Raw genomic sequence first — 27,187 nt, forward strand, 5'->3', positions numbered from 1 at the left:
TAGAGATGCATCCAAAATGCATTTACTAAAACTGGAAAGCAGAACCTACAAATAAAACTTGATAATGGGGGTGGAGGAAGAGGCAAGGAGTAGAATCCTGGAGATACAGAAATAAGTGCTAAATATTGATGATGTGGTTGGGTTAGATTTTCTTTTTATTAGTATGTTTTAAATTTCACGTGTTCGTTAAATATATTATTTTGTATGCATCAAACACTAGATGGGAAAATATTTAAGAATACACCCCAAGTTATTAACCTTTACTTTCCTCCTTCCCCTCATCTTCCCCACCTTCCCCTTCTCAACCACTAGCTTCCTGGGAGAGAGCTCCAGAGGCTGGGAAGGCAGAGAAAGGCAACCCACAGAGACCAAGAACCCTGATGTGTGCGTAGCCTGTGCCTTTTTGTCTCATTTTGGGCTTTTTCTTGGTGCTAAGGTGGAGTATGGTGGTGGTTGAAACGTAATCGGTATATTAAATGCTACCCACTAAGTGCACTGTTTAATTTCTCAACTTTATTCTTGCCAGCTGAAGGCGGAACGGCGCTTTCCGGCCGAACGGGGCCTCTGTCCCTCCCTGTCACGCTCAAACTTCCCACTTTCCAAGTATGCCAGGTCCCAGCGCCACCCTCTTGCGTCTTTCCGCGCGGGTCTGACTTTTTCGCCCGTCCCGGCCTACTAGATTACGTAAATTCTCCCCAAAGGATTCCCAAACTGGGCACTCCATACAGAACCGGCTCAGCTCCAGCTCGGCTCAGAGATTGACAGTCCGCGGGAGCTGGGGAGGGGCGTAGAAAGAGCGCGGAGCTTCCCGGCCCCGCCCCTCCTCGCTAAGCCCCGCCCCTTCCCTCCGCCGTGCAGGAGCCCGGCCCCTTTCAAAACCCGGAGAGGTGGATCGTGCGGGCCGCACTTTGGCCTTGTCTGTAGCCGGCCCGGCCCAGCGCCTGAAAGGGTGAGCCGGCCCGGAGAGGAAGCAGATGAGGCCTCCGGTCCGCGCGGGTGAGGAACCGGGGCAAGAGGCCGCGGCAGCAGAGTGGGCCCCCCAAATCGGTTTCCCTTTCCACCCTTGCAGAGCGAAGTCCGGGCCTCGTCCGGAACCCGACGCCCCGCCCGCCGCGTTTCCTAGCAGCGCCGTGACGTACGCGCGCCTCCGGGTGCGCGGCCGCCGGGTGTAGGTGGGAGGCGACGCCTGTGGGGAGGGTCTGGGAACGTGCCGGGGTGCGGGGGGCGTTGGCGAGAACTGGAGGCCGCGAGGCTGCCCGCCCTGCCCGAGCCGGTTCGATTTCGTCATTTGAAGACTTCGTGTTCTAAGCTATTCCTTGTTCGCTTAGAGCTGTCCCCACCCACCTCTTTACTCTTTCAGAGAGTTAGGATGTTCATTCTGGACCCTCATTGTGTTTTATTCTCCCCCTACCCCGGCCGGGAAAATGGAATCTGGCAATTTATGCCAATAATTTTTTTTTAGAAAAATATTAGTATATTTAATAGTCCTTAAATTAATTAAAAGTGATCTTTCCCAAATACTGTAATTTTACAAACATAATTTTGCAAGCTCTTTTTGTAAAAAATAGCTTGTGTTCTGGAGCCAGAATGCTGGGCCTCAGGCATTTTACGTGTGAGCTTGGACAAATAAACTTCATCTCTAGGTGGCTGAGTTTATGTGTAAAATGTGTCTATATATGAATATTTATATGCACATTGATATACATATATTTTATTATACTTTATCGTGTTATGTAATTTTTGCAATATGGTATATAAAATATAATATGTATAATATGTACACTAACCTACTTTACACACTAACCTACTTTACATGATTGTGAAGATTAGGTGAGGCACTAAACACTGATACAAAATAAGCAGTCCATAAATGTTACTTAAAAATAACAACATTTTTCTCTATGGTTTGTGGTTTTGATTTTGAAGATTCTAATTGTGAAGTATCCCTTCAGTTTTCTTTGTGAAAATATTAAAGAAGTATTTACTTTAGAATTTCTATAATATCTGACTCAAAATGCAAGTAATCAATGAATAGAAGTAAACTCGGTACACCAGGGCTGGGTTGAGCAATGTGTGCAGTATTTCTACTGCTCATGTGTGTAAAGAAAAGACTGGTTTTTGTTTTTGTTTTTAACCAGAAGAAACTGATAAATGGAAGAAAAGCTAGGTGTAAAGTAATGCCATGTCATCTTCACTATTCCCTTGAGGTAAAACCTTGGGACACATAATCATGTGGTACTTTATATGTAAACTAAATCGAGGGTAAAATATTTCTTACCCTTTTCTCAACAGAATATTGAAGGATGTTTGTTCCAAGATCTCTCAAAATCAAGAGGAATGCTAATGATGACATCAAAAATTGTGTTGCTAAGAAAATTAAGCCAGAAGCGGAAGACCTTCATTTGGACAAAGGCAGAGATGTTGATGCTTTAGTTACAAAAGAAACCACTACACCAGACAGGCCCAGAAGCGAATCAGGCTCCTTTCCCAGTCCTGCTGGCCAGTTGGCTGAGGCAGGCTTGGTAGGACCTGAACAGGGTGCTGAAGAGCCTGTGAAGTCATTTTCCAAAACACAGCGCTGGGCAGAACCTGGGGAGCCTGTCTGTGTTGTCTGTGGCCGTTATGGAGAGTATATCTGTGATAAGACAGATGAAGATGTGTGTAGCTTAGAGTGTAAAGCGAAACATCTTCTCCAGGTTAAGGAAAAGGATGAGAAATTAAAACTGAGCAGTCCGCAGAAAGCTGGTTCTGAGCCAGAGCCTCCTCCACTTGATGATGTTTATGTCTATAAAGAACACCCCTTTATTTTGAACCTTCAGGAGGACCAGATTGAAAATCTTAAACAGCAGCTAGGAATTTTAGTTCAAGGGCAAGAAGTCACAAGGCCCATTATTGACTTTGAACATTGTGGTTTCCCTGAGGCCTTAAATAACAACTTGAAGAAATCCGGCTATGAAGTGCCAACCCCCATCCAAATGCAGATGATTCCAGTGGGTCTTCTGGGGAGAGACATTCTGGCCAGTGCAGATACTGGCTCAGGAAAAACAGCTGCTTTTCTTCTTCCTGTTATCATCCGAGCTTTATTTGAGGTATTTATAGAGTTTGCATGTATTAGTATTAAAAATAATGACATATTTGCCGTTTCATCCTTTTTACTTTTTTTTTAATGTTTCATTCTTAACCATTTTAAAAATGCAAGTTGAAACTAGGTATTTATAACTTTAGCCACTGGAGCTCCTCCTGATTTTGCTTCTTATAGTTCATATGCAAAACATAATTTTAGAGAATTTTTCCATTTTAAATTGAATCAAAGATCTCTGCATTGAAGGTCTAAAAAATTATTTACAAAACCTTTATTTTCAACCGATTATCTCTTAAAAGAATAAGCTTTTGATCTCATGGAAAAAATTCTGCTGATTACATGAGCTGCAGTTTATGTGTCAGTTAAGCCTCCTTGGATTTTGTATTTTAAAGGAACTGCTATCTATCAAAGTTGCAACCCTGTTGTATAGAGTTTCAAAATATACCCTTAAATATGATCCATGGTCCATCCTGAAATAATACCACCTTATCTTGCTTGTTAGCTTACAGTGTATAAAGAACTTTCACAGATAATTTGCTTGACAAACATTTTGAGTAATGATTCCAAATACAGTGAATATCCTTTATCTGAAATGCTAGGGACCAGAAGTGAAAAGTTCTGCTGATTTTGAAACATTTTCATAGATATTACAAGTTGACCATCCCTAATTCAAAAATCCAAAATACAAAATGCTCCAAAATCTGAAACTTTTGAACATCATGTTGGTGCTTAAAATGTTTTGGATTTCAGAACATTTTGGATTTCAGGTTTTCAGATTGGGGATGCTTGACCTATACTGATGAGCTTGTGAGCTCTGACATATGGCAAGGAAGGAAAAGAGTGAAAAATATGGGCCAAAGAAAGGATAAAGAAGAAATATTTGGAAATCTAAAGAGTGATAGAGAATAATAGGAGAAAATATAGGTCAAAATACTAGAAGACCAAAATAGAACTAGAAGGCAGAAAATAAGATGTGGATACACACATATATAAAAAATAAAAGTTTTTTGTTTTTGTTTTTGTTTTTTTTTTGGACAATGGAAGAATCTACAAGAGAGCTGAGAGGGAAAGATAATAGGTAGAATGCCAAATTTCAACAGTATCTTCCTGGTGACTGTTGGGTTTTCTCTACAGAGAAGGCTGGCTAAAGATTGCAGGATCCAGTTAACAAGGAACAATCTCTCAGTTTTCCCACTTTGGGACAATGAACACCTCTCCCTGCCCCCAGTTTTGATCTTTCATTGTATATCTGTGTTATATAAGAAATGGATTCAATTTATGATGGTCATTGGAGGCAAAACCTACATACAATGATCAGAAGGCAGGAGAGCTTGTATCTCTTGGGCTGATGGAAACAGAAGGGAAATGTTCCTGAAATCACTGTGGTGATTTTTTTCCATATCAGCAGGAATTAACTGCTAGTGTTTCTGACTTGCCTTTCTTGTCTTTGCAGAGAAAAACTCCATCTGCACTTGTTCTTACACCAACGAGAGAGTTAGCCATTCAGATAGAGAGACAAGCTAAAGAACTGATGAGTGGTCTGCCAAGAATGAAGACTGTGCTTCTTGTAGGGGGCTTGCCTTTACCGCCGCAACTTTATCGCTTGCGACAACATGTGAAGGTAAACATCCATTTGATATAATGTCTTTGAAAAGTTTTTTAAGAGATATTGGAGCTAATAGTTGGGGGTTTTTCCCCCTTGAGGAGTAAGTGTGGTTTTATGTAGCTTTAAAATTCTTGTTTAAGACTAAATATTTTTTTAAAGTTCATTTTATATAGGAGAGAAGCACAGTTTATTGAGTGCCTGTTGAATGCCAAATGCTGCTGGATATTCTCACATAGGTTATTCCATTTAACCATCACATTTGCTCTGGATATAGGTTGGTATATCCCATCTTTTATGGTTGAGAAGGTGAGAGATCCATAGTCAATAAATTATAGTTGCTAGAATTGAAGGCTTAATTTATCTGACTCTACTGCTTCCTTAGTTATGCTATTGTTATAATCTATATATTCTGAGATACAAAAGTATGTAAAAGCAGTGTGGTCTAGTTATAGCTTTGGAAATTAGGTGGTAATATGGCTGTAGATAAATTACTTAACTTCCCCAAGCCTCACTTTTCTTGAGTTTGAATAGAGGTGAAGATACCTGCCTTTAAAGTAAAAATTTTAATGAAAGGATTGGCACATATGCTGACCACAGTGGACGGTAGCCTTAGTGCAGGGGCTGGGTCCTGGAGGCTCCCTGCTCTTCTGAGCATCAATTGTTCAATTTTGAAGGTAATTATAGAGCTCCTCGAATCCCAGGGGAGGAACTGAGATGCCGGGGAGACAGTGGGAGCACTGTTAGAGGAAGCATCAACAGTTACTTATCCACTGGCATGAAGCTCTGCAGTATTCAGGGACTTCTATGGGTGAAGAATAGCCTTTCTTATATGAATGTTGTGAAGATAAAATGAGGTGTATTTGATAGATTTAAAACATGTGCCAGGCGTGGTGGCACACACCTGTAATCCCAGTGGCTCGGGAGGCTGAGACGGATTGTGGATTCAAAGCCAGCCTCAGCAAAGAGCAAGGTGCTAAGCAACTCAGTGAGCCCCTGTCTCTAAATAAAATACAAAATAGGGCTGGGAATGTGGTTCAGTGGTCGAGTGCCCCTGTGTTCAATACCTGGTACAAAAAAAAAAAAATATGTAAAATATAATTGTAAGACATTACAGATTAATAATGGGACATTGGATCAATGATTTTTCAGCATGGACCTTCAGTATATAAAACTGATAAATATTTTTTTATTAATATAAAATTATAAGTTTAACAATGTATTTTATAAAGTAAACATTAAAAATATTTTGATTGGGGCTGGGTTTGTGGCTCAGTGGTAGAGTGCTGGCCTTGCAATGCATGAGGCACTGGGTTCGATCCTCTGCACCACATAAATGTAAAATAAATACATTGTGTTCACCTAAAACTAAAAAATAAATTATTTAAAAAATATTTTGATGGACATCAATTTGTAACTGGGTTACAATTCACATCAGCCTCTGAATTAAATTTATTTTTGTTGCATAGAATATAATAGGTATGTAGGTGCAAATTCTAAACAGCTTTTAAGAAACTAATCTTGCGTTCTCATTCTTAAAATAAATAATTTAATGCATTGGTAGTAATCTCCAGCTTGCAGCATGTAGTAGCTCATATGGTTGGGTACAGTGTTTTCACTGTATTTCACTTATTTTTAAGTCTCAAACTTAAAAAAAGGTGGCCAGTACACTATACAAACCTCGGTTCCCCCAAGCTTCTTGGAAGTACATTGTTAATTTGATGCCCCATGCATCTTACAGTATCATTCCTACAAAGACATTATCCTGTATAACCACAATGCAATTATAGAATCAGGAAATTAACATTGATATTAGAATACATCAGGAATTGGCATTGATAATCATCTATATCTTAGACTCTTATTTTTATAATTGTCCCATTTTTAATAGCACAAAAATCCCATTCAAAATCAAATTGCATTTAGTTGTCATGTCTCTGTCATCTCCTTCAGTTTAGAACAGTTCCTTAGTCTTTTTGGTTTTGTCATGATCTTACCATTTCTAAGATTTACAGTCTGCTGACTTTAAAGAATATCCCTTAATTGATTAGATTTAGCATATCTTTGATAGAAATTTTACAGAAGAGATGCTTTGCTTTTTTTTAATTGCATCCTTTTAGGTGGCAGATTTCAGTCTGTCTTTTCTGGGTGATAGTATCTGTTAAGTAAATGTAGGGGCTGGGATTGCACTCGCCTAGCATGTGGGAGGCCCTGGGTTCGATCCTCAGCACCACATAAAATACATAAATAAAATAAAGATTAAAAAAACTTTAAAGTTTCCCTTTTTTTTCTTTGTTATTAGTAAATATTTTGGGAGGAGTACTTAGATATATGTAAATTTGTGTTTCACCAAACTTTTATTTTATTCATTTATTTTATTTATAACAGTATGGACTCATCATTTCCTATTTTATTCAGAAGTTTATAATCTATTATGGTCATTATTTGTTTGTTATTCCACTTGTCCTTGATTTGACCAGTAGAAGTACCTTCAAGTTGTTTTCTGTGCCCTTTAATCATATCCCCATTATTCTGTGCTTGCCTTATTCTTCCCTGACCCAGCATGGCATGTCTTTCCAAAGACCCTGGTTCCTTTGGTGGAGAATTGTATTTAGAAATCAAGATTGAGTTCTCCCATGCTCATTGTGTTTGGGCTATTACTGCTTTTAGGACCTTGTAGTAAATAGATCTGGGGGATAAATATAAGTGTGTGTTTTTCTGTGTGTAGTTATTGGAGACTATGAGATAATGAGTTCATGTTAATAGTTACAATTCTAATTCAACACAACAGGAATTCATTTAAGTTTCTTTTTTTGTTGTTGTTTCCATATTTGTAACTCTTATAGGGGAAACCAGCCACTCACTTTTTTTGTTTTTTAATTTTTTAGTTGTAGATGAACACATGGTGTAGTTATTTATTTTTATGTGATACTGAGGATCGAACCCAGTGCCTCACGCATGCTAGGCAAGTGCTTTACCACTGAGCTATAGCCCCAGCCCACTTTTCTTTTTTTAGTTATTGATTTGACCTGTCCCACCACACACACTGTCCCCTCCCACATGGTAATGCTTCCTCACTAGGTCCCACTCCACTTCCACCCCTCAGGCTCCAGCCCTCTTCTGCTCCTGCTGCCACTCCTACCTCTCCCACTAGCCTGTGTGCATTCCCCAGTGCTCTCTGAGAAAAAAACACTGAAACATTTTTCAAGACCTAGGGCAAAATAAAGAACCTTTTAGATAAACAAAACTGCAAGAGTTATTACCATCTGAAGGAACTTTCAAACTGAGATATTCTACAGATAAATAATTCTAGAAAGAAAGGTGTGGCATAGGTAAATACTGGCCAAAATCACATGGTGTTAAAGCATTTATCCTTGACTATTCAGGAAAATAATATAAAAGTTTTAATTATCTTCATATTTATTAAATTATATACTTGTTAAAATGCAAGGGAACACACTGCAAAAATGAAAAAAGAATTTATAACCTCAAACCAGCAGATAGGAAGAAGAGAATAGAAGAAGTAAACTCAATTCAAAATAACTAAAATTGATTTGAATATTTGTGATGTTTCTGAGGTACTTAAGCAGAACTTTATAGTTCTAGGACACAGATCCTTATAACCCTGAGATTTTATCATCCTCAGTGCTTTTTACCATTCTGTTGTTATATATTTGAAAAGTGGAATACAATTAAATTTATTAGATCATGTGTAATTCTACTTTGTACGAGGCCCTCTCATTTAATTGTCACAATAATTATTATCATTTTCATTTTCTGGGTGAGAGAACAGATACACCATTATTAAATACTAAAGAGTAGGGTTGTTGCTGAAGTTTTACTAAAGAGCCCCTACTTTTAGCTACTACTTTAAGTAATATATTATAAAACTCTTAAGAGCCTTGAATAAACATAGAAATCATTGTACCCAGCATTTTAATTATAAAAGAAATAATGGTGGCACACCTCTGTAATCCCAGCAGCTCAGAAGACTGAGGCAGGAGGGTCGAAAGTTCAAGCCAGCCTCAGCAACTTAACAAAGCCCTAGGTAACTTAGCAAGACCCTGTCTCAAAACAAAAAATGAAAAGGGCTGGTGATGTGGTTCAGTAGTTAAGTTCAATCCCTGGTACCCATAAAAAAAAAGGAGGAAAAAAAAAAAGAGGAAAGAAATAATGGGCCCAAAGAGGTTAAGGAATTTGCATTTATTCACAGAGCCAACTAGCTGTCAGCCAGCCTACAAGCCCCTTTCCTGTCCTTATCAATCCTCAAGCCTCACTTTCCATTACACAACTCCCTTACCAGCTGTAGGCCTCAGTGGTCTCCCAGTCTCAGAAATTATATAGATGCTTTCCCTCTGCCTGGACCACTCACCTTGCAGACTACCACTGATTCTGTAGTTTGAGCTCAAATTTAAGGTAGGACTGACAACAGATACCTCCATTTATTGTATACTTTATGAAAGAACAATCAAGGCTTGTTGTGGGAGAAAATGCCTTTTTTTGAGGAACAGCTCTGCATATTTATAGAGCCGGGGGTGGTTTGACAGTTGGCATGGGGTGCTTTTTGAATGGTGGGTAAGGATAAGGTGAGCCAGCAGGGCTAGTCTGATTGGTGGATAAGGATCAGGTGAGCCAGAAGGGCTAGTCTGATTGGTGGGTAAGGATCAGGTGAGCCAGCAGGGCTCACCATTGGATGGCTCTTCTTGGGGGATGGGGAAGTTAGTCTTTGGAGCCGGGGCAACTCCCAACACCATATTTATCTCATTAGCATTTTTTGTTTCTTCCTTTATATTCCATGTTTTCTGAGAATAGAAACTATGTCTGACTTCTCTACCAATGAATTCTGAGTACTTAGCAAGTGTCTGGCACATATTAGTCACTCAGTAAAAATAGAATAAATGAGTAAATGTTGTCTAATTCTTAAATTTGTTATTTCTCTTTTATTCAGGTTATCATAGCAACCCCTGGGCGACTTCTGGATATAATAAAACAGAACTCTGTAGCACTTGGTGGAATAAAAATTGTAGTAGTAGATGAGGTAAGTAGTGGTGTTTAAAAATATTAGTCACATAATTTTGTATAACTCATAAATTATGTTATAAATTCATAAAGTATGTTATAGTTATAAAATTTCATTGTATATGTAGGGCATTTTCTCCACAGAGAAAAAAATTCCATGACTTTTAAAAAATTATAGTAGTGGTACTTAAGCTATTTCCTATGTAGAGCTAACGCTAAAATTAAACAGAACTGTCTTTTCCTAATTGACAGGAAACATAAGTTCAACAGGTACTATCTTCTTAGTGATAAATTTTTTAAACATTTGTTGCTTCATATCATTTGTCTGCAAAAGTAGGGGAATCAGTGACATATAATTATTACCAGGAATTGTGGAGGAGGTAGCTAAATAATTCTTAGTTGGGTGACCTTTTTTCTTTCTTTTTTTTCTGTGTGGTCATAGGCACTCGTGGTTATGATTTTCATTGTTAGTATACCATTATAGGCATTTTATATTTTGGGCTTCTATAAGAAGGTAAAGTAAGTGCATTATTATTATAAATATTATGTCATATTTCATCATACACACAAGCATGAGAATACAGAACCATGTACCAGCCCACACTGGGTATATTTCATTCCTGCTTGCAGGGCATTTGTAACGTCACATAGGTCCCACCAGAAGTGATAGAGTAGAGTTTTGATGTTACCCAGGAATGATAGAAATGTGGAATGCCAGATGTTGATCAGTGATAGCATCCTGGTATGCCCTCTAAACCCAAGTAAGTAACAGTGGGGTACTGGAGGATGTGGAAAGAAATGTAGCAAAGACTCTGAAGACCAAGGTTTAGACATTTGCGCCACATCCTATGAAACTTTGTAAGTTACTTAATCTTCTAGAGCAGTGGCCAGAATGAAGAATGGTTGCAGAGATGTCTCATAGACTGAAAAGTCCTAAAGAATGTAAGATTATATTATTCAGTAGTTTAAAATATCTGCTAAGTCAGCATTTTCCTGCCATGGTCTGTTTGTGGAACTCATTTATTGCATGTGATCATCATCAGATTTAAACTGCCCATAAGACTTACATTTCCATTTGTTGTTAAACTCATGTTCCTAAGTTCTCCATATCATTGGAGCCTGAGAAAAGATTCTTTTTTTTTTTTTTTTTTGGTACTAGGGGTTGAACTCAGGGGCACTCAACCAGTGAGCCACATCCCCACCCTATTTTATATTTTATTTAGAGACGGTGTCTCATTGAGTTGCTTAGTGCCTCACTTTTGCTGAGGCTGGCTTTGAACTTGCAATCCTGCTGCCTCAGCCCCCTGAGTTGCTGGGATTACAAGCGTGTGCCACCACGCCTGGCTGAGAAAAGATTCTTGTATGGAATTTAGTTATGTTCCATTCATTCTCAGTTCTCTTCATAGCATTTTCATTTTCTTTGGTTAATAAGATTTCATCCATTAATGTAAAAGAAGTACCTGTTCAGCAAGTACCTGCACTGAGTGCCTGTCACATGCATCCCCTGTCCCAGCTCCTGGATAAGTTTGATCAGAGTTATAGAGTTTTGAATACCTGCTGAAATCTTATTGAAGAGTGAAAGGCAAGAACATTATCCTGTCTGCTGAGATAACAATAGTACTCAAATGGATGAGATAGGGCAGGGTTTGCAAATGCTTTCTGTAAAATACCAGATGGTAACAGTTGGACTTTATCCTGAGGGCCTTCATTTGCCACTGATAAAAGCTGTTGGTAAAATAATAGGACTGTATATGGTTTGCCCATTGTCTAGGACAAATAAGATCAGAAGGAGAAATGAGAGTAAACCCATTGGCACTGTAAAACATGGCTTCTCAGAGGTAATGGCATTTAGCCTGGGCCTCAAAAGGGGGAACATGATTCAGAAAATAAAGGATGTATCAAATATTCCAAGTGAAGAGACAGTGCTAGAAAGTCCAACTACCTGTGTGGAGGAAAAAGGAAAGAGACCAATCAGCTTGAGGAATTCTTCCTAAGAAACAATAGGAAGTAAAGTTGGGTGGTTAGGGTGGAGTCAAATTATAGAGGACCCTGAAAAGGAGTCAGAGGAATTTGGATTTCATGTGGGAGACAATGAGGCTTTCTAAATTATTGAGTTGGGGCATAATATGTTGAAAGTGGTGGTTTAGGAAGGTTACTCTGCTTCTCGGTACAAGAGAAATTAAAGAAGAAAGAATCTGAGACAGAGCAGCCAGCAATCCAGACAAGGGGTGAAGGGGTCAGGGACAGGGTGGAGACAGTAGGACTGAAGGATTAAATGAGAGTACTATAATTGTTTATGAGTCTTCTGATGACTTAATATGAGAGCAGCAGAAGAAGGCAGTGACAGAGGTGACTCCATAAGTTATAAGTTGTGCCTTTAACTTTAGAAAAGGGTAAGTGGGTAACTGCTGGGTTTGGGTGATACTATTTAAGTTTGGCTTGAGAATGTTGAATTTTGTGTGCATGATGGACTAAGTGAAACTGTATTGTAAGAAGCGTGCACTAGAATTCACTTGACATTATGGTTTCTCTAAGAGAGGGAGCTTGGAGAGACATGGCTTGGGTATTTGGAAGACAAAGCAGTAAACAGAGTAATCTAAGAGACCAGAGAGGAGCTGAGAATGAATGCTGTCCTTGAAGGAGAGAAGCCACTGTTTCAAGAGGAGGGTTAGGACACAGGAATGACCAGGGGTGAAAATCAAGATAATCCCTTTGAAATTTAAAAACTCTGCTCTGTTGCCTTTCTGGGTCTCCAGTGAGACCTTTCCTTTGGACTAGAATTTTCTCCTGACACATTTATCTTCTGTGAGTGTCTGTGGCTCTGAAACCACCCCTCACTCCCCCAGGCAGGCTTTAGACTTTCTTTCCTCTCTGCTCTGTTGAACTGTACACAGAACTTCTTATTTTTCTTACACTGTGTTCTCAGCCATATCCCAGTAATTAAGCATGGTATTTACCCAAGTTTCCCTAATGATAGGAATCACCTGGCATCCTTGGTAATATAATACCAGATCAGACTCTCACTTGATATTCTGATTCAGTAGTTCTGAGTTGGAGCCTAGGAATCTTTAAAAACTCATTTCAGGTGATTTTTACCTTCAGAGAGGTTTAGGACACACTGACTAGTAAGATACCTGACATGTAGTTAGGTGCTTGTTTGGTCTTAGGATTAAGGAATGCTCATTTATTAATGAAATGCATTTTTAGGGCTTTTGATGTGCTGTATACTACTTTTGGCTTTGAGTCTACAGTGGAAAGTACTACAGATGAGTGTTCTGCCTCGTGGGGCTGTGGCAGTTGTACCACCCAAAGTAATGTGACAGAGACAACTGGTGGGCTACCTTAGATTGGTAGTTCAGAGCTCTCTGGGAAGGTGACTTATGCTGAAATCTGAACGAGAAGGAACCAGCCATGTGGAGGTCCATATGGAGGGAAGATTGTTTTAGACAGGACAGCCATTGCACATGCACTGACATGAGGCTGGTGTGGGTTATTTGGGGGCAGAAAGAAGGCTGGTGTAGCGGGATCAAGGACAATAAGGGATAGTGGTGGGAGATAAAGTCAGAGAAGTGTACAGCATGAGGGCTTGTAGGACTTGAAGGCCCTGGTGAGAGGCTGGATTTTACTATTAAGTGTGATGGAAAACTACTAGCAGGTTTGAGTAGAGCAGTGATAAGATCTGATTTGTATTCTTGAAGAATACAATTTATATTCTTGAAGAAACCCTCTGGTTGCTTGAGGAGAATGGGTCATGGAGGGTAGGTGACAGGAATAGGAGCAGCACCTCCAGTGTGAGCTGGAGAAAAGTGACCGCACTGGGATGTGTTAGTGTGTCAACAGCATTGTTGCTGAGGAGGTGATTAATGAAGAGGAGATGAGGTAGGGACTTCTGATGATGTCATTTCACCAGATGTGTACTGGAATAGGGAGGAAATAAAACATTCTGTTATGAATATGTTACATTTGAGGGGCCTGTATGATCCAAGTGGAGATTTTAAGTTGGCAGTTGTTTGCTGAGAAGCAGTTGTGACCAGAGATAAGATTTGGGGACTCTGATGTGTATATGGTATTCAGAGCCATGGAACATGTTAGTGTTATCTAGGGAGAATACAGATGAGGAAGCAAAAGAGTCCCGAGACGCAGCCCATGAGGCTTTCCAGGTACAGAGGTGGTCCATCGTACAGAGACCAGGCAGAAAAGAAGGAGTCTGAAAAAAAGAGTAGCCGCTAGGGAGGAGAAAATCCATAAGGGAAGATATAAGTACTTGAAGGAGGTGATGGTAATTATGTTATGGGTAATTTAAATATGTATTTCAAGTGTATGAATTTTGTAAGTTTGGGTTGACGCATCTGTTTCCCTGTTAGACATAAGTTCTTTGGAAGTGGGATCTCTGTGTGCCTTGACCACCTGACAACCATCATTTCAGTTTCGTATTTATAATGCAGGTTCTAGAGCCAGATTGCCACTGTCCCTTAATAACTTGTTATTATTCTGTATGATATACCTGTTTCTTCATCTGTAAAATGGGGGTCATAACAATGCTTACCTCACAGGATTATTATGAGGATATGTATGGCACTTGGAAAGGTCCTTGGCACATGGTAAATGCTCAGTTCATATGAATTCTGAACCACAGTTAGCTACTCAGTAATGGTTTGACCATTTAATGTTTATCCCTAGGACCCTGAATAGAGGTAGAAGTCACATTCTCACACATTAAGGAAGTCATGAGTAATGAAGAAATGTAAGCAACATCAAAAACATTTTTCAGAAAAATTGGGCAAAGTTTGTTTTACAATTAGGGAACACTTGTGTCAACCTCTTTTTCTCATCTTTTACACCGTTTACCACTTACTATTGCATTTATGAGTAGCTTTGTTTTGATTTTAAGTGGTTCTAATGTTTGTAACACCTTATATTTATGTAGTACTTTTATTTTGAAGAATTTTTTTACAAGTATGTTTTTTACATTTTAACCTGATAACATCCCTCTAAAGTAGGAAATGAATTTATAAGTAGAAAACTAAGGTATAAAAAGAGCAAGGTTTGGGGCTGGGGTTGTGGTTCAGTGGTAGAGCACTTGCCTAGCACATGTGAGGCACTGGGTTCAAACCTCAGCACCACATAAAAATGAAATAAAGATATCGTCTCCACCTACAACTAAAAAATAAATAATAAAAACGAGCAAGGTTTCCCCAATGTCTGATTCATATTTTCAAAATAATGCAATTTAGATGGAGACTCAACACATGAATATTGTATTTGTATAATTATCCTTGCTACTTGTGGTTTTTCTATTCTGGTATTTTTTCTTCTGTTTTTGATGGTTTTTAAAAATTTTTGTTTATGCCCATCATGCATTTTAAATGGCAACTATGTTTTATGAGTAATCCATGCACATTGAAGATGAATCGGCAAATGGATGGGGATGGGTGCATATCCCTACCACCTTAGAATAACCATAATTAGTGTTATTTCTTTTCAGATATTTCCTCCTGTGTGTGGTTTGTAAGAGGCCTTGAGAGTTCAGACTTTAATCTGTACTCATTGGCAACCCTCAAAGGATTTTAAGCAGGAATGTACTATAATCAGACTGGTATTCTGGAGAGAAGAATAGCCAGGAAGCCAGAAGACTGGTTCACAGAGCAGTGGGGTGGGAGTGGGGGGAGACATTTCTAGACACACCTCAGAGACTGAAAGTAAGGGAGGAGGTCATGTCTGCATTGTGAATTTAGTTCTTTTTGCTTTGTTGTGTCTACCAAGTTTTCTACAGTGAGCATATTCTATTATTTAAAAAAGTAAAAATAGTGTCTTAAAGAGAGACAAAGACTCTCTTTGATTTCGCCTCATGGGTAATGACTTCCACCTGGAAGAGAGTAGCTTCAGTGAGGTGAGGGGGTGAGGGTAGTGGGTGGAACAGTGAGTGGAAGTGAGAAAGCAGAGGAATGGAGACAGCGGGTGCAGACAACTTTCAGAGCTGGTAGAAGACAGGCAGAAGGAGTTTAGTTCTAAAGGCCTAGAGGCTGCTTCTCCCAGATAGGAGAGATGAGCGGCACTTGGGGGGATCATTGAGGGATGTTTACAGAAATGTACTCTGTGTGTGCACACATGCACATGTTCTCAGTGTTCCATCATAAACAACAGAAATTTATTTCTCACAGTTCAGGAAACTGAGAAATCCAAGATCAAGACCCCAGCATATTCCATGTCCAGTAAGGGTCTCTGCCTCAAAGATGGTGCCTTCTTGTTAGGTCCTCACACAGCAGGGGGGAGAGCAGCTCCCTTCAGCCTTGGAACCCTCATGACTTAATTATCTCCTCAAGGTCCCACCTCATAACACTACCACACTGGGGGTAAAACTTGAACATAGTAATTTGGGAGGATACCAACATTCAGACCATACAGCCTCAACATTACAATTTTTTATTTAAAATAATATTTTGTTATAAATAAACTATATGCTAATGGTAAAAAATAAATAAATAAAAACCTTGCAATAAAATTTAAAAGTGAAATTGCTTCCCCATAAACCCTCTAGGTTTCTCCCTTATTAACAGTTAACAATTAAGTTTCTTGAATGTGTACACATAAAATATTTTGTAACATGATAACATTGTATTATCCACAGTGTTCTATACTTGGCTTTTCCTCCCCTAGAATCATTCCTTATCTAATAAAGGGCTTTCTGATCATTTTTCAAGACATCATAATGTTGTTACATCGATTTATCATAATTTACCAAGTCCCCTATTGATGGATACTTAGAATGTGTATACTTTTTGCAATTATTCATGATGCTGTAACAGCATTCTTTGTATATCGTGCAAATATTTAGTTGTACAGTTTATAATTGTATGTAAAACTTTCTCTTTTGAGGGCCAGCAATTTAGCTTAGCAGTAGAGCACTTGCCTAGTATGTGCAAGACCCTGGGTTCAATCCCCAGCACCACCAAAAATAAATAAATAAATAAAGATTCCCTGTTGATCCTTTGTTTTTGGACATTTTGGTATATTTTCTTGTGTGTTTTTAATTTTTATGTTTTTAATCATATTAGTCTTGTTTAATGTTAAGCAAGACTAACTTCAAAATGCTTTTATTTTAGGCTGATACCATGCTAAAGATGGGCTTTCAACAACAAGTGCTTGACATTTTGGAAAACATTCCAAATGATTGTCAGACCATTTTGGTTTCAGCCACAATTCCAGCTAGCATAGAACAACTGGCTAGCCAGCTTCTGCATAATCCTGTGAGAGTGATCGCAGGAGAAAAGAATCTACCCTGTGCCAATGTGCGCCAGATTATCCTGTGGGTAGAAGACCCAGCCAAGAAGAAAAAACTATTTGAAATCTTAAATGTGAGTAATGAAGCAGTCAACCATGTTTTGTAGATTGTGTTTGCATTTTTCACAGCTCTTAAAGGGAATGATATTTAGATTCAGCTTTTTGAGGAATTTGGTAGATTTTTAATAATGAATTGCTTTATCAGAATTCTGTGAGGATCAAATAAATTTTTATTTGTGAAAACATGCTATATTGATGCAGGGTGGGTTTGTCTTAACCTTGTTATAGAAAAGTATTTATGTATCAAATTATCATCAAGAATTTTTTTTTTCTGAAAAATTTTAGTATTTCTTGGCTCCTCTGTCCTTGAGAAGTTTTTAACTGTTGCTGATTTAAACAGAAATTTTTGAAGTGGATGATATGCACAAGCATTTACATACACAGTCTTGAGTTAAATATGGCTTGTATTGGCTCATGAGCAGCCTTTAGAACTATACTGATTACACTTAAATTTTTTAATATACATTTGCAATATTAATGATTGAAAACTGTGAGGGGTGGAAGACTGGCTTCTGTTTATGCATATTTTAAAGAAAATATTCATTTTAACAGAATATACCTTTTATCTCCTTAATAGTATGTATTTATATATTTATAAACCTTTCAATAATTAGCTTGTACTAATGCTTTCAGAAAAACCTACCATTGTAAATTATGTTATGTGAATAATTTTAAATGTTTTTGATTTTTTCAGGATAAGAAACTCTTTAAGCCTCCAGTGCTGGTATTTGTAGACTGCAGACTAGGAGCAGATCTGTTGAGTGAGGCAGTTCAGAAAGTCACAGGTCTGAAAAGCACATCTATACATTCAGAGAAGTCACAAATGGAAAGGAAAAACATATTGAAGGTTTGACACTAAATACTGGATCTTCTCTTTGCAGTAAATCTGTTGTGCCACACTTTCAAGAGATAACATGTTACCAGCTGGTTTTTAAAGCAGACTTTTTTTTAATGACTGTGAGAACATCAGGCAAGCAGTGATCATGAAGTTAATTATTCCTCTTGCTCAGGCTTCTGTGTTTTGGGAAGAGTAAGCCTGTTCTCTAGGAATTGTACTAAATTAGAATTCAACATTACTGAAGTCAGGACACTTTGACCTAGAGCAGAGCAGGTTTACTTCTGAAAAAGATTTGCCTGAATAAATTAATAGAGTCAGTTCCATGGTGTAGGTTTCAGATATGAGAAGACTTGTTTATTGGAAAGACATTGCAAAAATATATTGAAGTAAGATTTTTAAAAAAGAAAAGGGGGCTGGGGATGTGGCTCAAGTAGTAGCACGCCCGCCTGGCATGCGTGCGGCCAGGGTTCAATTCCTCAGCACCACATGCAAACAAAGATATTGTGTCTGCCGAAAACTAAAAAATAAATATTTAAAAAAAAATTCTCTCTCTCTCTCTCTCTAAAAAAAAAAAAGGTATGAGAATTGCATAAAACCAAATAAAATGAGTTCTGAATAATAAATTTTGTTGCTGTTTTGGAAAGGGATTACTTGAAGGAGACTACGAAGTTGTGGTGAGCACGGGGGTCCTGGGACGAGGCCTTGACTTGATCAGTGTTAAGCTGGTGGTGAATTTTGACATGCCTTCAAGTATGGATGAGTACGTGCATCAGGTAGGAAAGTTCTGTTACCACTGTTTTGTTAATGATCTTTTTGGAGAGGGCATTGTCAGTATGGTGTTATGTTAAAAAAAAAAAAAAAAAGGCAGGACAGAAAACTATGTATGTTTGTTCCTAAAACATATATGAATATAAGCCAAATTTTGGGTTCATTAGCTATGTATATGCTTAAAATACATTTTAAAAAAACTAGAGGTAAGTTACATAAAATGTTAGTTTAAAAAATTTAGACATTAAATTTCTTTTTATTCTTCATTGAGCATATTAATGGCTTTTATAATCAGAAAAGAAAACTGTTTTGAAAGATTGTTTTAAATTGATATATTTGACTAAAATAAAATTGATCCTTTAAAGTATTTGTTTTTTTAGGAATCTTGTCTTCATCTCCTCTTTGTATCCTTACTGGTTCTAGACTTTCACCTTTTAAAATTTCATTCCTTTCCTTTGCTGCCAAAGGTAACAATAGCTTCTCTTTCTAGCAGAAATAGAGCCTTTTCTTAGCGCCACGTTATCTTACTGACTGCTACCTGTCTTCCTTCTCGGGCATCACTTACAAACCTGCCAAATGAAGCCTTTCTCTGATGTTCTTAGAATCACCTTTGAATACCATATTTGCTTGAATCATCCACTGAAATGCTTTTAGTGCCTATAATACATTGTTTCTTTTATTTTTACTTATAATATAGAAGTACTTCTCTTTTTTTAATTTATTTTTTGGCACCACCTCATTTACCTGCACATCAGGGAATTGAATTAATATCCTACAGGAGTTGATTATTCAAGTAATTGAAGTGTATTTTCTTTCAAAAAAAGACTTTCATCAGGCATGGTGGTGCATACCTGTAACCTCAGCTGCTTGGGAGGCTGAGACAGTAGGATCACAAGTTGGAGGCCAGCCTTAGCAATTTATCGAGACCCTAAGCAACTTAGTGAGACCCTGTCTCAAAATAAAAAATAAAAAGTGCTGGGGATGTAGGTTAGTGGTAAAGCACACCTGGGTTAAATCCTCAGTACTAAAAAAAAAAAAAAAGAATTTCATACACACACATGTATATACATATACAAACTTATACACGCATATTTATACACACACATATCTACTCACATGTGTATACACACATACATATGCATATAGGAACATGTTTATACCACACATACATAAATGGAACCACATCATACCAACTCTTCTATGCGTTGCTTTCTTTACTAAATATATCTTAGGTATCTTTCTTTATCAGCACACATAATAGGTATAAATGTTAATGTGTATTGAGTGCTTTCTGTATGAGCAGACACTGTTTTCTCTTTAAATGTTCTTATTTAATCTGGTTTGTTCTGTTTTGATAGCTGCAAGGTAATATGTTGTGTGTACATACTGTTATTTATTTTAAAAATCTTTTATTGATGAATGAATATTTCTAGTTTATTAAATAATGTTGTTGCAAACATCCATGTTTGTGGTCTTCCGTGACTTTCTTCTTTCACTCAGCATAATGTTTTCAGTGTTCACCCATGTTGTAGTATATATTAGTACATCATTTTTTATTGCCAGGTAATGGTCCACTGTGTCAGTATAACACATTTGTTTATTCATTCATTAGTTGCTGAATGTTTAGCCAAAAGTTTCCGCTTTTTGGCTACTATGAATAATGCTTCTGTGAATGTTGATGTACAAGTTTTTGTGTCCACATGTTTTCATTTCTACTGGACTAGTACCTTAGGAATGGGATTACAGGCTCATTTGGTAACTCTATGTTTAACATTTTGAGAACCTGCCAGACTATTGTCCAAAGTGGCTTCATTCATTAGGTGTGGTGGCGCATGCCTGTAATCCAGCAATTTGGGAGGCTGAGACAGGAGGATGGCAAGTTGAGACCAGCCTCAACAACTCTGTGAGACCCTGTCTCAAAATAAAATTTAAAAAGTATGGAGATACAGCTCAGTATAGAGCACCCCTGGGTTCAATCTCCAGTGTCACCAAAAAAGAAAAAATTGGCTTCCCAATTTTATATCTCTAATAGTATATGAAAGTTCCAGTTTCTCTACATCCTTTGACAGCAGTTATTATTATCTTTTTATTATAGTCATCCTTGTAGTTATACAGTATTTCTTTATGGTTTAATTTGTATTCCTTAATGGCTAATGATATTGAATGAACATCATTTCATGTTCTTGTTGGCTATGTGTATATTTTCTTTGGAAAATGTCTGTTCAAATCTTATGCCCATTTTAAAAATTGTTGTATTTATTATTAGTTATAAAAGATTTTTGTATACTCTAGAAGTCCTATTAGAGATATGATTTGCAAATAGTTTCTCCTGTTGATTACAACTATCTTTATATTAGTTTTTATTTTTATTGAACTAATTAGGTAGTATAATTAAGCCAATCAGGTAAAAATTAAAGCTAATACTATATCATATTCATTTCCCTCACTTCTCCCAATCTCATTTCCTAGAGATTACCCCTTTAAACTCTTTTTTTTATAATTCATTTTTTTAATATTTATTTTTTAGTTGTACACAATACCTTTATTTTGTTTATTTATTTTTATGTGGTGCTGAGGATCGAACCCAGGATGTCGCATGTGCTAGGCAAGCGCTCTACCGCTGAGCCATAACCCCAGCCCCCCTTTAAGCTCTTTAGAGGCTTCTTCTTTTACAGTATTAAAAAGGCCTTTTTATATTGGTAGGTAGAAACCATCTATTGATTTGGGCATTAAATATAGACCTTTAAGGCTTATATTTCAATTTAAGAGCAGAAATGATTGTATTTCTCCTTCTTCTGAAGAATTTCTCGGTACATTTTTATTTTATGTTTGAAGACAAGAAGATTTGGGGTTTTACTGTGGATTTTCATTACAAATATATGTCCATTTAATTCTGTGAAAGTGAAGAATAACTATGAAAGAGTGAATTCACTTAAATCTAACGTATCAGGTACTTAGTATGCAAAAGCAAATAATTTCTAAAAATATTTATTTTTTAGTTTTAGGTGGACACAATATCTTTATTTTATTTTTATGTGGTGCTGAAGATTGAACCCAGTGCCTCACATGTGCTAGGCGAGTGCTCTTGCCACTGAGCCCCAGCCCCAGCCCAGTCTTCTTGTTGTTGATGTAAGGCTTCCAAAATTTTTTTACCTTATCCCACCCACAGTGAGAAATATTTTTGTCATTACCTTCTTCCCACCACTACTACCACACACACGGGTATAACTGAAACATGATTTTCACAAAAAATTCTTACTTGTATTATATGTGATCACTCCAGTTTTTTACTTGGGTTGTTTTTTAAAAATATTGCTGGTGGCAGAGGCACACAGTTCAAAAACTGCTATCTGAATGAATGTCAATCTTGGCAAATCCTCTTTAAATAATAATCTTCATTTTTCTTTCAAGAGACATTAAGGTTTTATATGAGCATTTTGAAAATGTCTTTTTTGCATTTTATTTCAGGTTGGAAGAGTGGGGAGATTAGGTCAAAATGGAACAGCAATTACTTTCATCAATAACAATTCAAAAAGACTCTTCTGGGATATTGCAAAAAGAGTAAAGCCCACAGGATCTATCCTTCCTCCACAGTTATTAAATTCCCCCTACCTTCATGACCAGAAGAGAAAGGAACAGCAGAAAGATAAACAGACAAAAAACGATGTGGTTACGGGAGCTAATCTCATGGACATTATTAGAAAACATGATAAAAGTAATTCTCAAAAATGATTTGTTATGCCACTTTGAATAATTTTTGTTGCATATTTTCAGCAGAATTTCTATAAATTATTACTGTGTAATTTGAGTAAATGATAATGTTCATGAAACAGAATCTTTAAGATAGGATTTTTTAACTTAATAAAGCATGTAAAGCAATATTGTATTTATTTCCCTTTTTAATTCTCACATTAAAAACAAAGTAAAAAAATGAGTTGTTAAATAATTTTCTTATCTGGACAAAGTATTTTTTTTTTAAATAAATAGTTCTCAGAGCTACTGTCAGAACTGGAAACATGCCACAAGCACATTGGGAAAAAATGGTTAGAACTACTCTTAAAAGAGTGTGAAATATGTGTTTTTATTCTTGGTTGTTTTTATTTCAACCTAGCTAACAATTTTTTAATATACTTAATAATTTGGGCTACTTATCAAAGTCATGTCAAGTTGTATTAATGTTGCTTTGTAGTTTTATGTTTATGTCACTTTGCAAACTCAATAATTTTAAATACTGGAATAGGTGTTTGATTTTGATATATCTAAACATATTTCTTTAAAGTCTGATAGCATTAAATTAGTTGAGAAATTTAGGTGATCAGTATGTTATACAAAATTTGACATTTAAACAAGCAGTATAAGGTCAGCATCCTCCCTGAGGGGCCATGGGAGAGATTTTTCAGCAAAAGTCCTGCATTGATAGTTTGTTAGTGTTGTCTTCGCCCAAAGGAGTAAGGGTTGGGGGGACAGAGGTTCTCCAAAGTATGTGATCCCTCAATCTCTGGCTCTCTTTATGTATGTCTGCTGTCAGGTGGTGAGTATGTTTGATTTTAAGGGAACAAAGATGAGCAACTTTAAGGTTCCAGGGTGCTGTAGCAAAGGTACCTTGGAAGGCTGAACTCAACAGCATTCACATGGTACCTAACACATACTAAGTGTCTTGAAAATGTTGATAATGATTACTAGAGAACAAGGCAATTTTTTACTAGGCTCAGACGTGTTTAGAAGTAAAAGTGGGATAATCAGAAAAATAAGATGACTTTGTGAGTCACCATTTACAGGAGACCATATTTAAATAAAAATAAGTAATATTAGACTATAATGTAACCTATTAAACTGGTCAGCTTAATTTTCTGGCAGTCTGGCTTCTGTTCCCACAGATGCACTCACTGTCCTCAGAGCTGTCCCAGTATACCCTCCTCTAATCCCATTTTCTGCCACCCTCACTGTAAATTTCTTCATTGACTGGGCCTGGATGACCTTCCTTCTGTAACTCTCACTTCCTTAAGGCAGCTCATAAATGAGATAGGTGGGGGGGGGGGGGGAAGAGCCCCTAACTCAGCTTTACTGTGAGAATTAAGTGAAATCGCTTATGTAAAGTTCCTTTTAAGAGGTGCCTTGGTGGGGGAGGGATGGGTAGTGCCATCAGCTCTCTTCACCACCTCCATTGCCAGGAAGAATGATTTACTTACAACTTGGTTTTTAAGCTCCCAATTTGGCTTCATACTTTATCTTATGTAAGTGTTTATTCCTTCATGGAAAGCATATAATATACCTCCTATTGCCCTTACCACAATCAAAACAAAAATGACTCCACAGACGTAGGTATGGTACAGAGGTAACAAGTCATCCAAGGTGACTTTCCTGGCAGCATGCATTAATCTGACTCTGGACAGACAGACTCTTGTCTATCTTCAAGGCATACTTAGAATGACCCCAGAGGCGCTGGGTCCTTGATGTGAAAAAGTCAAATAATGATAAGTAAACACAGTTCTCTTATTTGGCTGTCAGAGTTAGGACTTAGTTTATACTTATGTATTATAATATCTGGCATATATGGTGTTACTGGACTCAATAACATAAGACATATTTAATTTTATAGTATGTTTACAAATAGCAATTCTTTAGTTTTCACTTTATGAAAAATTTGCACATTGTTTTTCTCATTTAATCTCAGATGAAAACTTGGCAAAGATATTTGCAAATAAGCGGGTTCCAGTTATATAGTTCCACTAGTTTTTTTTTTTTTTTTTTTAATTAGGGAAAATTCCAATCTTCAGCTTTGCTCACTTGAAAAATGAGGAAGTTTGCTTTAAAGTTCTCTGAGGTCATCCCAAATATATATTTTCTATGCTTCATGTTTTTAAATCTCTATCTCCATGTATGGAATTTGCTTCAAAATAATATGGGGAAGGGGGAAAATATGCATGAAACAAGATTGGCCAAGAATTGATTATTATTGATACCTGGGACTAGAAATGTTTTGGACATCAGATTTTTTTGGCTTTTGTAATATTTTCTTATACATAATAAGCAATCTTGCAGATGGGACCCAAGTCTAAAATTCATTTATGTTTTATACACAACTTACTTGTAACCTGAAGGTAATGTTATACAACATTTTGAGTGTGCCAGCATTTTGACTGTGACTGTTCACTTGAGGTCAGGTGTGGAGTTTTCTACTTCTATCACATTAATGCTCAAAAAGTTTTAGATTCTGGGGTATTTCAAAATTTGGATTTTTCAGAACAGAGATGTTCAATTTGTATATATAATCTCCATTCCCATTATTTCATTTGTGCTCTGAGTATCTTCAATTTACCACTGGACATTTTGGCTCAAATACAGTATGTCTAAAGCCACATTTATCATCTTCCTCACACAAAAAAATCTAACTCTTCCTTTCTTACTTCCCTGTTGCCTGTGGAGCTACCCACACCCTTGGTCATGCTCAAAACCACAGTCATCATTGACTCACTTTTCTCCTAATCTCCATCTCTACTTAGTCACCAAGTTCTGTTGTTTTTTGAAAATGGCCACATTTTCATGCTGCCACATTATCACCCTGTGTCCAAATTGTACTAGCTGTCTCTGAATTGACCTTTCTAAATCTGAATTCCCATCACTCAATGTCCTCCCAATGTTTTTTAGTGTATAATTCCATTATTCTGATGATATCTTGTTTAGACTTTTTTAAAAAAATGTTTTTAATTCTTATTTGTTGATGATGGATCTTTATTTATTTATTTATTTATTTATATGTGGTGCTGAGAATTGAACCCAGTGTCTCACATATGCTAGGCAAGTGCTCTACCACTGAGCCACAACCCCAGCCCCTCTTGTTTAGAAATTTTAAGCAGCTCCTTGTTGACATTATCATCAAATCTGAGTTCTGGCTCGTGTCCGAATCCCTCCTTCCCCAAATCCCTCCTTTCCCAAATCTACTCTACAACCGCTCCCCAGCTCAAACCATCTGTTGCAGCTTATTGCAGGCTAGAACAGGTCAGAAACCACCTTTGTAGGATCAGACAGTTCATCCCAACTTCCCTGAACACATTCATAATACAAGTAATTAACTGCTGGCAACCAAAAGCTGATGTGTCACTGATGAGCTCTCAACACAACGGAAGGAAAACAAAGACTCTGCTAAGAGAAGGCCAGTTTAATTAGGGAATATTTTTTATACTTTCTTTTCCTATTTTGGATCCTGGTGATATTTGCTTGGAATTAATTACAAAGGATCTTAAGTGTTGGGAATCAGGAAATAGTAGTAAAGTGAATTCGGAAATGAGGGTTGCATTTTAGACTGACAATGCTGCTCTGATGTATGAGTGAGGCAACTGAGAGCCTTTAATTAAATAAAGTGCTTTAGGAAAAGGAAGTTAAGGCATTTATAATGTTATGACTTTTAACACATTTTAAATAATTATAACAGTTTATGACCTTTATGAATATAAAAAAATATTCAGAAAACTCCTAATTGAAAATGGCATTTTACATACACTATCCTTGGAAAGACAGTAAAAAGGAAAATGTGGTAGCTGAAGGGAGAGGATAAAGCTGAGAGACTTTTATGATATATCTTTTTAAAACAGCGTACAGAGGCTGGGGTTGTGGCTCAGTTGTAGAGCACTTGCCTAGCATGTGTGAGGCACTGTGTCCAGTCCTCAGCACCACATAAAAACTAATAAATAAAATAAAGGTCCATTGATAGCTAAAAAAATATTTTTAAAAAATGTACAGATTTCTTATTTGTTAACTGATAAATAAATGGTTACTAGTTTCCTTTAAATCCTTTTGGATTTGAGGATGGAGGAAAGTATGGAGTTTTTCTACGTGAGCTTTATACTTAAATTTTATGGGGAAAACTAGTTTATATGTTTGAGATTTCATTAATTTTACACATAAAATTAAATAGTACACATAAAATTATAATTCACTTAAACCTCTGGGAAATTAAAATAATTAGCTTAGTGATGATAGAGAGGTATTGGATGGGGGTGCATTTTTTACCTTTTAAAAACATCATTGATCAGGCTGGGGATGTAACTCAGTTGGTAGAGTACATGGCTACCCTGAACAAAGCCCTGGTTCAATCCCCAGCACCCCTCCAAAAAAACAAAAAAACCCATCATTGATAGTTATAAATGTTCTCAGGGAAATTCAAAGGGTTTTATAGAAATAGATAGTGCTGGGGATGTAGCTCAGTGGTAGAGTGGTTACCTGGCATAGACTCTATTCAATCCCCAGGATTGCAAAAATAAAGAAAGAAAAAGACAGACCAAGACAGAACGTGTCCTGGCACATTAGTTTAGGAGCTGAGGAGTCATTAATGGCTCCATTGTGAAGAAGGCCTAACAGCTTCTAACTTTCTCTCATCTTTTTCTGGCATTCAGTGGGTTATGCAGGATGATAGTAGGATCCAATTGAGCAATATACTTCCTTGTTTAAAAAAAATCAATAAAAAGGGATTCTCAGGATTTGAATTTCCTTTATGTATAAATTAAGCTTCCATAGCTCTTCTTGATTAATTTTTGAG

The 27,187-nt window shown here is 37.1% G+C and overlaps 1 protein-coding gene across 4 annotated transcripts; it reads left to right on the plus strand.

Annotated features, from left to right (window-relative positions):
* The first annotated feature begins 864 nt into the window (after positions 1–864).
* Ddx59 (DEAD-box helicase 59) lies at positions 865–22,532 on the plus strand. 4 transcript variants are annotated; one of them, XM_076873079.1, is made up of 8 exons: positions 865–996; positions 2,293–3,089; positions 4,536–4,703; positions 9,634–9,723; positions 16,808–17,059; positions 17,740–17,892; positions 18,528–18,656; positions 22,120–22,532. In XM_076873079.1, exons 2-8 carry the CDS (start codon positions 2,304–2,306, stop codon positions 22,381–22,383), a joined length of 1,842 nt encoding a protein of 613 aa, XP_076729194.1. In that variant the 5' UTR covers positions 865–996; positions 2,293–2,303; the 3' UTR covers positions 22,384–22,532. The 4 variants fall into 4 exon arrangements, with proteins under 4 accessions (XP_076729194.1, XP_076729198.1, XP_076729196.1 ...); XM_076873081.1 differs by lacking the exon at positions 865–996 and adding an exon at positions 1,107–1,172; XM_076873080.2 differs by lacking the exon at positions 865–996 and adding an exon at positions 2,167–2,207.
* Positions 22,533–27,187: the final 4,655 nt, after the last annotated feature.

This window comes from Callospermophilus lateralis, chromosome 13 (genome assembly GCF_048772815.1).
Source record: "Callospermophilus lateralis isolate mCalLat2 chromosome 13, mCalLat2.hap1, whole genome shotgun sequence".
Lineage (NCBI taxonomy): Eukaryota > Metazoa > Chordata > Mammalia > Rodentia > Sciuridae > Callospermophilus > Callospermophilus lateralis.

Coding starts and splice junctions, on each gene's coding strand:
- Ddx59 (XM_076873079.1), top strand. CDS start 2,304: ATGTTTGTTCCAAGATCTCTCAAAATCAAGAGGAATGCTAATGATGAC. Junction 3,090..4,535: donor TCATCCGAGCTTTATTTGAG/GTATTTATAGAG, acceptor TTGTCTTTGCAG/AGAAAAACTCCATCTGCACT. Junction 18,657..22,119: donor TGGATGAGTACGTGCATCAG/GTAGGAAAGTTC, acceptor ATTTTATTTCAG/GTTGGAAGAGTGGGGAGATT.